The sequence below is a fragment of the Sinocyclocheilus rhinocerous genome, unplaced genomic scaffold (genome assembly GCF_001515625.1).
Source record: "Sinocyclocheilus rhinocerous isolate Xijiao unplaced genomic scaffold, SAMN03320098_v1.1 scaffold1513, whole genome shotgun sequence".
NCBI classification, from domain to species: Eukaryota; Metazoa; Chordata; class Actinopteri; order Cypriniformes; family Cyprinidae; genus Sinocyclocheilus; species Sinocyclocheilus rhinocerous.
This window is the reverse complement of record NW_015623675.1, coordinates 116,097-125,348: the sequence shown is the minus strand read 5'-3', so window position 1 is coordinate 125,348 and position 9,252 is coordinate 116,097. Positions and strand designations below refer to the sequence as shown.

The 9,252-nt window shown below is 39.5% G+C and overlaps 1 protein-coding gene across 1 annotated transcript in view; it reads right to left on the bottom strand.

Moving 5' to 3' along the window:
* LOC107727699 (integrin alpha-X-like) overlaps window positions 1–9,252 on the bottom strand; it is a 118,614-nt gene that overhangs the window by 1,714 nt on the left and 107,648 nt on the right. The window contains exons 21-29 of the mRNA XM_016537683.1: window positions 4,995–5,096; window positions 4,294–4,373; window positions 3,141–3,227; window positions 2,917–2,977; window positions 2,275–2,376; window positions 1,512–1,580; window positions 1,311–1,415; window positions 1,082–1,180; window positions 768–878 (exon numbers count right to left, since the gene is read on the bottom strand). Coding sequence (XP_016393169.1) covers window positions 768–878; window positions 1,082–1,180; window positions 1,311–1,415; window positions 1,512–1,580; window positions 2,275–2,376; window positions 2,917–2,977; window positions 3,141–3,227; window positions 4,294–4,373; window positions 4,995–5,096 — 816 coding nt within the window. The remainder of the gene's footprint in view (window positions 1–767; window positions 879–1,081; window positions 1,181–1,310; window positions 1,416–1,511; window positions 1,581–2,274; window positions 2,377–2,916; window positions 2,978–3,140; window positions 3,228–4,293; window positions 4,374–4,994; window positions 5,097–9,252) is intronic.

Sequence of the window (9,252 nt, the reverse complement as noted above, 5' to 3'; positions counted from 1 at the left end):
AGCAGATTCCAGATGCTCCAAAAACAAAACAGTCCAGGAGGGTGGTGGATGGGAGGCAGAGCCAGCCGAGCAAGAAGACAGGGAGCCGACAGAGCAGAAAGCCAGGGCGGAGCCGAAGACCACCAGGGCGGAGCAGGCAGAGCCGAAGACCACCAGGGTGGAGCTGACGAACAACAGGTCAAAGCAGATGACCAACACAGCCGAGCAAACGGGTAAGCAGAAGTCCACCAACGTGGAGCAAATGAGGCAGGTGACCACCACGGCGGATCAAGCAGGACTGAAAAAGAGAGGTTAACGATGGCCTTTGTGGCCATAACAGGACAGACAGACAGCTCAGAGACAGCATGACAGCACGTATATGACATTGTGAGTGTATAATAGCACCATTTGTTGTTTTCTTCTGGCATCTGATAGAGCGTTTTTTGGACCCAGAAGCGGTGACACGTGACGTCAGACTTAACAAGCGGATAGAAAATGGAGTCTGGGGTGAACAGGTGATAAGACTTCAGGTGGCGAGTGGGAGGAACAGCAGGGACCGGACGTGTGACATATATAATTTGCAAGTAATTCTGGCCACCATAATTTTGGGTATGTTTGATTTGGGTCAGAGATCCAGCAATCCACAATCTAAGCAGGATTCAACTGGAGTTGAAGAGCTCTGTCTTACAGTTTTGAAAATTAATACTAAATTTTAGGATAAAAAAATGACACTTCAGCTTCAACACAACAGCTGTCAGTTGTACATATTATTTGTTATGAACACTAACTTTATACAGCAGCACAAAGATGATCGTCATAGCGAGGAGTCCAAAAATGACCGACAGTGAGGCAATAAGCACTGCGAGAGCCTGAGACGGGACCTCCAGCTCTGTCACAATCTGCAGAACACAGAGATACAGAGCAGATGAAAACTGACTCCCACGAGGTCAAACATGCCTTCCAAAGGTCCCTTTACAGTGGAAAGATGTGGGTGTGTGTACATTTCCTATTTACAACGTCATCAATGCTCATCCAATCAGATTTTAAAGTCAGAACTTTACTTTTTATAAGCAGTGTTAGTAGAATGTTTTATTTTTCTTACAGAGAGCTGGTGAGAGTCATCAGAGGGATAATGGGTGTACCTCTCAGTGTCAAATGAGAGAAATGCCCAGCTGATGATCCTAACCTGCAAACCAGATCCCTGAAAAACAAAATTAGAAGTCAATGAGAGTCACCTTGCATATCAAAATGTAAAAAGAAGCTACTCTGGAGACTATAAGAAAAATAGGTTAGTACCAATGCATTTGATATTTCATAATACAGTATTTTACCTGGTTGCCTGAACTGATATTCCCAGTAAACCTGAATATGATTGGTTGATCAGTCAACAGCTGGATAGAGCAAACAATGAGATGACACATAGAAGCACTGCAATGCTGTTAAAGACAAAGATACAACTGTAGTTACCTTAGCACAAAAACTCTGACAGTGGAGTTAAGGTTTTAAAGATAAGAAAAAAAAGCTAATCTCACATGTGTCAGAATGGAGATTTTGCCATTTGTGGAGGCAACTTGGTTTTCACAAGTCGTACTGGTTCCATTCTAGCTCACAAAAAAAGGGGAAATGGCAGTGAGTCTTTCACAACACACATATAATTATATATTTTTATTTTAGTATGACTTTCAAAGACTCATTCAGTTCAGATAGCAGTTTCTCCACTTGAAACCAAACTTTTGGTTCTTTTAGAATTGAATGGTCAAAGGGAAGTTTAAAAAAATCTGTCAGGGGAAGTCGAGGATTTCATCAAGAAGGCATCTGCTACTTGATGTTTGTGAGGCTTTGTTTCCTGTCCCCTGACGGTTTCAAATAACATCTTGTGATGTTTGTGGCTGGTCGTGAGGGTATAGTGAAGGTTATAAGTAACCATGTTACCCTACGTTTGAGCAATATTGAGCTTCTCAAAATTTTTATTTCAATGGATATCTTTTGAAGTTAAAGAATCTTTAAATCTTTAAGATCCTTGTTTTAATACAAACACTTTGTGTAATTAGAGTAGGCCGTGATTTGCTATTGTTTGGGATGCACAAGGACACATTAGTGTTCACACTCCAAATTAGATGAATGAATCACCATATGCATCCCTGACCACCTCTGAAGTTATTCGGAGTGTATGGAATTGCAATGCGTTTATAAGATGCAAATAAGCCTATTTAATGTTGTGCACTTGTGATCAGATAACTTGATAACAGGTGCAAATTGAGTAAAATGTCTGTAAATGGCCTGTCACAAACTCACTATTTCAGGAACAGACACACTCCATGAGAATCCTAAAGCCATCTTCACTGGAAACACAAAGGAAACATTCACAGGTACAGACAGTTTTCCAATGTTCTCCACCTAGTTTTATTTTTTTGAGGATAGAGAAAGTAAAAGGTTATCAATTATTAAAAGACAGGAACTGGATGTATGGAAAAAGGAAAAATTAAAAGTCAATATTAAACAACATTTGCCTCACTTTTTTTTTTTTTTTTTGATAGTGACATATTTTGCATAGTGAAACAAGAAAAAAAATGACTTGAATTGATTTGACAGTGAATGCAAATTTGCAGTGAATTGTGGAAGAATGCCCCAGCACCCTACAACAGGTACCTTCAACATCCTAAAACAAAGTCTAAATAACGATATGGCTCTGGTTAACATTATTTACTTTGCCTGTGTGGCCTGGTAAACAGGAGAGTATAAAGAGGAAACAGAAAAACTATTCCTTAGGTAAAGCAGCTTATTACTTTTGGATGAAAGATTACAAAGACAAGCATTTGTTTCTTTGGAATAATGTGCACTGATGAATAATGTACAATAAGACTAAACAAGGGTCAATTTTCATTTTATGTTTCACTTTTTAAAAAAAAGCATATATTGTGGAATTAATGTTTTTACCGTATACACATGCTCAAGTTGTGCACTGTTAGGATATTCAACAAACCGAGTTGACCCTCCACTGAAAGATCAAATAAGTGACATTATTAAGAATATGCACACTAAACCAAAATCTCAAGTAACTACACTAAACTTTTAATAACTGGAAAATGTTAACTAGGAATCACTTGCTCCACAAACTGTACAGTAAACACTCATAGTGAGAAATTAAATTTGACACTTACTCATTTACCACAACATTAACAGGAAGTTTAACTACCACAGATGTAGTTGCACAATTATCTTGGGTTGTGTCATTGATCTCATTCTTACTGTGATGGGCAGAAAAATCTCAGGTTAGTTCTGAAGAAACACCCAAATGAAGAAGCATTTTTATTTAGGTAATTAAGGGTGAAGTGTGTATGTTTTAAGAGTTAAAACTTTTAAACTCTGTAGCACTATCAAAACTTTGCTCTGTTTGAGCAGTCTGACTCAGCAACCAATGGCAATTGGATTGTGTGAACAATGTTGGAGAACACATTTTGAAAACAAATTTTTGGTAACACTTTCTATGAAGTCCATTTTTATAACACATTATAAAGGTATTCTTAAGGCATTATAATGAATGTATAATGCATTATATAAAATAAAAAAAACGTACAATATATTGTTTCATCTCATAAATAACCATAACAAGAATTATCATACATTATAAAACTTATTTGTGGTTATAACTTTTATGAGTATGATTATTTATAACACACAATAAACACCATGTTAAATCCACTTATTTATAATGGATTATAAGTCTCATATCTTGACATTAGTGATCTGTACAGTATCTTACTATCTTACTGATATTACAATAAATATAGTTAAAATTAAATGTGCCATATTACACATTCATCTGATCAGATATCTGATCTTATAGCTGTTTAAGAAAAAAAAAAAATTATTATTATTATTATTGTCATTGTTGTTGTTATTTTTTATAAGTGGTCTTTGTCTGCTTTAAGTAAAGTAACAAGTTAACAATGGCAAGATATGAGACTTATAATACATTATAGCTATGGGAAATATTCTTTGTAAGTTAAGTGGATGCATTGTGTTCACTGTGTATTATAAATCATCATAATCTTAAAAGCTATAACCACAAATAATGAATATTATAATGCATTAAAACTGTTGTTATGATTACTCATGAGATGATACAACATATTATAAGTTTTTTTTAATAATAAATTATGCATTCATTATCATGCCTTAAGAATACTCTTATAATGTATTATAAATACGGACTTCATAGAAAGTGTTATCCAACATTTTTTTCAATTAAATTCCTATAGTGCAGTGCATTTCAACTTTAGAGTTTCACCCATTAGAGTTTATCTTTCTGACCTTGTGACTGATGCATTGACAATCAGGTGCTCATTCACAGCAAAGGATGTAAACATCATGAATGACATCATTAGTGTGGTCTTAGGAAAAAAAAAAAAAAGACAGGCTGTAAGCTAGTTATAGCACAATTGACAGATGTATTTGCATATAAGCTGCACCAAAACTAAATATTATAATATTGAATAATACTGAATGATTATTTTGTGTGAAAATTAAATAGTAGTTTGTCACTGTGGCAGTACCCTCAAAGCGACTTTGTACCTAATGAAAAAAAAACACACACATATGTGTGTATATATATATATATATATATATATTTGTGTTCAACAGGAGAAAAAAACTCCAAGGTTTGGAACAAGTGGAGGGTGAGTAAATGACAGAATTTTCATTTTTGGATGAACTACCCTTTGAGGGTACATATTACTACTCTCTAAGGTACTATTCACCTTTTACGAGTAGGTAAAGTACAAAGTTGTCCTTATAATGGTGCTGCCCCAGTGACAGGCTGTTGTACCCCGTAAAGTAAAAATTTTTTTTTTAAATTTTCTGAGAGTTGAGTGTAACCTTTCTGAGCAATAGTAAAAGTAATGTTTAGCAGTTATCAGGTGTTGCGATGTAATCTGAGAATTACACCACAATAGAAATAGTAAAAGGTAATGGTGGCTTCAGTGTTGATGAAGCTCTTCTGGAGGTTTACCAACCTTTGCTCTTTGGCGGAAAACTGTTGTCCCAAGCTTGCATGCTGTGCGTGTAACGTTTGAGAGCTCTATGTGACTGGACTCACACTGAACCTGTACACCAGACTAAATGACAAGAACAAGGTTTCAATTATGGCACTGGAGCTTTTTTTCTATTATGCATGTTACCAGACCATGGGCTGGCCATCTGTCCAGGGTCTTTCCCTGCCTTGGCCCAAAAGGCTGGAACACACACCAGGAGCAGTGGCCAGTCATTTTCACCCGGGGAGTTAGTGTGGAAGAGAGCTCTTCATTCACTCCCTCCTGCTGGTATTGAGAATCAAACCTGCAACCTTCGGCTTGCAAGTCTGACTCCCTAACCATTAGGCTTCAACTGCACGGGACAAACTGTGTGGATTAATGTATGTATGTGTAACGAATCAGTCCACTGAAGGCGAGAGTAGTGAAGAACCCATGTGCAGTTTATTTACAGACGTGATCCAAACATCCAAACATAAACCGAGACACAGACTTGACTTGACTTGACATGAACAGACTTGACGTGGCATGAACAGACTAGACTCACCGACAGCGGGTTACAACATCAATACACGACAAAGACTATGGGAACATGATGGCTACTTATAGCAGACAAGGAGGGTCACATGACATGAACAAACCAATGGGAAACAAGACACATGACTAAGACAACCAATCAGAACATGATACATACACAAGGCAGGGATACATGAGGGCAAGGGAAGCATGACACTGACAGCATGAAACAATTACAAAATAAAAGACATGGAAAACATGAACATGAAACAAAACCCAAACACCAAACCCCACATTACAGTATGCTACCAGATTGGAATCGAATCAATTAGATGTCTACTCGAGAAAGACAGAAGATGAAACCTGACAGTGAAACCAGAGCCTGAAAAGAGATGAAAGAGATCCCTCGCCAGTTTTTGCAAAACTTTCAAATTTGGCTAATTAATTTGTGACTTCTGATTGAATAACTGTGAAATACAGTTAAAATTATTTGAGGTTTTGTATTAATCTTCATCTTAATCATTTATCTTTGAATGGAGTACTATCATTCTGCTTCCTGCATTATGCAGAGTACAGTGACAAGAACAAATTTTTGAACGCTTTAAAAATATCTGGATTTCTGCATTGATTACTGATAAAATGTGATCTGATCTTAATTTAACTCACAGTTACAGACAAACACAACCTGACTAAACTAATAACAAGTACATAAAGTAATCATCTTGTTGCATCATACCTTTCTAAAAGCTTGAAGTCATGAACTGCTGTCCTGACATTTTCATGTAAAATTTCTTGATACACTTTTAAAATATTTGTTCATTCAATGACTGCAAACTATCCAGGCCCTGAAAAAAAGTACCACTAAACCATGATGCTTCTTCCACCATGCTTCATGGCTGGTATGAAGATTTGGTGTTGGTGTTGCGTGGCCTTTTTTTCTCTAAACAAAGTGTTGAGCATTTTTTCCAAAAAGTTCAACTTTTGTATCACCTGTCCACAGCACATTTTCCCAGAGGCATTGTCCAGATGGTCTTGGGCAAAAATGAGTCATTCTTCCTTTGTGCCGTTCTTTCATGAACACCAATCTACAATTACAATGGCAGTTTGTCGTTTTCTGGAGGTCCTTTGCTGTTATCCTTGTTTTTGTTTTTTGTTTTGTTTTTTTATACCTCTTTCAGAATTCCCTGATGTATTCTTAGAGTGATCTTTGCAGGATACCCACTCCACAGTTTTTGTTGATAGGGTATCTTGACATGGATTCATGCCCACACAGATCATTAGCAATGTGTTGCCTTTTCCAGCTTTGTCTATATCTGTAATGTGTTTTTAAGGTACTGTGAAAGCTTTTGGGATTGATACATGGGTCACACTAATCAATCTTTCTTGAAAATAACAGATTTGTCAGTAATCAAGCTTTGAGTGCCTTTATTTAAAGGACAGGGCACCTGTGCAACCCACATTTCCAAACTTATCTCCCTTAACTGACTCCAGTTGGCTTTTGGAGAAGTTGTAACACAGAGTTTAAAAGGGTAGTTCAACCAAAATAAATAAATAAATAAATAAAAATAAAAAATACTATGGAAGTCAATGGAGACCAGCAACAATTTGGTTACCCACATTCTTCAAAATATCTTTTTTTGTGTTCAGCAGAAAACAGAAATTCATACAGGTTTGGAACAACTTGAGGTTGAGTAAATGATGACAGAATTTTCATTCATGAGTGAAATATCCCTTTAACTTACTTTTTCCTGCCTGCCTTGTCACTGATCACTCAATGTCTTCAATACAGTTTTGAAAAGTACAAATGTTGTGTGCTTTTAGTTAAGTCAGATTGTGCTTCCTCTAATTGTGAGAAAAAATATAATCAAACCACATTTTATGAGGAATCAATACAGAAATCCATATATTGACAAAGGGTACAAAAACGTACTCGGTTACTAACGTAACCTCGGTTCCCACAGATACGGGAATGAGTACTGCGTAGCTAAGACGCTATGGGGAAAACTCCTTTTTCTCCAATGACTGAAGCCTTTTCAATAACGCAGTGTAACTGCTCTGTAACATCGGTGCAGTTACACCAGTCACACCGCCAGAGCCCGCCAGAATGGGCGGGGCCATTTGGCTATATAAGCGGCCATTTCGCCATAGGATCCTCAGGTTACTTCGACTGAAGCGACGACTGAGTCGTGCAGCTACATAGCATGGCCAGCAACGCACTACTCGTTCCCATATCACAGGGAACCGAGGTTACGTTAGTAAACGAGTATGTTCCCTATCGATACTTCACTCATACTGCATCTGCTAAGATGCTATGGGGAACCAGTACAATCCCGCCATGCTATGCTAGAGAAACGACTAATACCTGACTTGCCTTAAGCACCCAAGGGGGCTCAGAGGGACCAAGTATTTTGCAGGGAAGCTCCGCAGGAGGAAATAGGGACAAGCTCCCAGAGGTCGGCCCGGCCTTGAGTAATCGTTCCAAGAGAAAATGGTACAGCCTCGGAACTCAGTGAGGGCCAAGAGCGTACAGGAAAGAAGGCAAACGCCTAGCACTGGTTGTCATGTGACAAGAGTGAGCCCTTTTACGCAGACAGAACCCGAGCCTGTAAGGCCGGGACGTCCAGATTATAAAACCTGGCAAATGTGGACGGCGAGGCTCAGCCAGCAGCCGCACAAATTTCTGCAATGGACACACAGCTAGACCAAGCCAGGAGGCCTCTAGTTGAGTGGGCTCTTACTCCCATAGGGCACTGTGGGCCCAAAGAAGAGTACGCTAGCACAATAGCGTCAATTATCCATTTGGAAAGTCTCTGCTTTGTGACCGGAAACCCTTTGGTGTGGCCGCCGAAGCATACAAAGAGCTGTTCCGACTGCCTGAACGGGGCGGAACGCTCAATATAAAATCTCAACGCCCTGACGGGGCAGAGTAAATTCAACTCTTGGTCTTGCTCCGAAGGAAGAAGCGCCGATATAGTTATTACCTGTGCTCTAAAAGGAGTAGAGAGCACCTTAGGTATGTAACCATGCCTTGGTTTCAGGACAACTTTAGAGTCACTGGGTCCGAATTCTAGGCAGGTGGGTCTCACAGAGAGCTCCTGCAGATTTCCCATACGCTTTACCGATGCTAATGCAAGTAGCAGAGCAGTCTTTAGCGTCAGGGAACGAAGGACAATGGACTGTAGCGGCTCAAAGGGAGTGCTCCTTAGAGCCCTCAACACAGTGGGAAGATCCCATATAGGGATGGTGACGGGGCGAGGCGGGTTGAGCTACCTAGACCCCTTCAACAACTAGTTTGTTCCTGCCCACCGATTGGCCAGCTATAGGAGCGTGAGAGGCTGCTATAGCTGCTACATAGACCTTGAGCGTGGAAGGGGAGCGACCCTTATCCAACAGCTCTTGCAGGAAGGACAATATCAGAGATATGTTGCAGGAAATTGGGTCTGCACCACGGGCTGTAACCAGGTGGAGAAGACAGACCCATTTAAGGGCATAGAGGCATCTCGTAGATGGTGCTCTAGCCTGAGAGATTGCATTTAGTACGCTCTCAGGGAGGTTCGCAGGCTCCCATCGAGAGGCCAAAGGTGTAGAGCCCACAGCTCGGGCCGGGGATGCCATATCGTTCTGCTCACCTGAGAAAGGAGGTCCCATCTCAGGGGGATGGGCCACGGGGCTGCTGAGAGCAGCCGAGACGGCTCTGCAAACCAGTTTTGGTTCCTCCAGAGCGGGG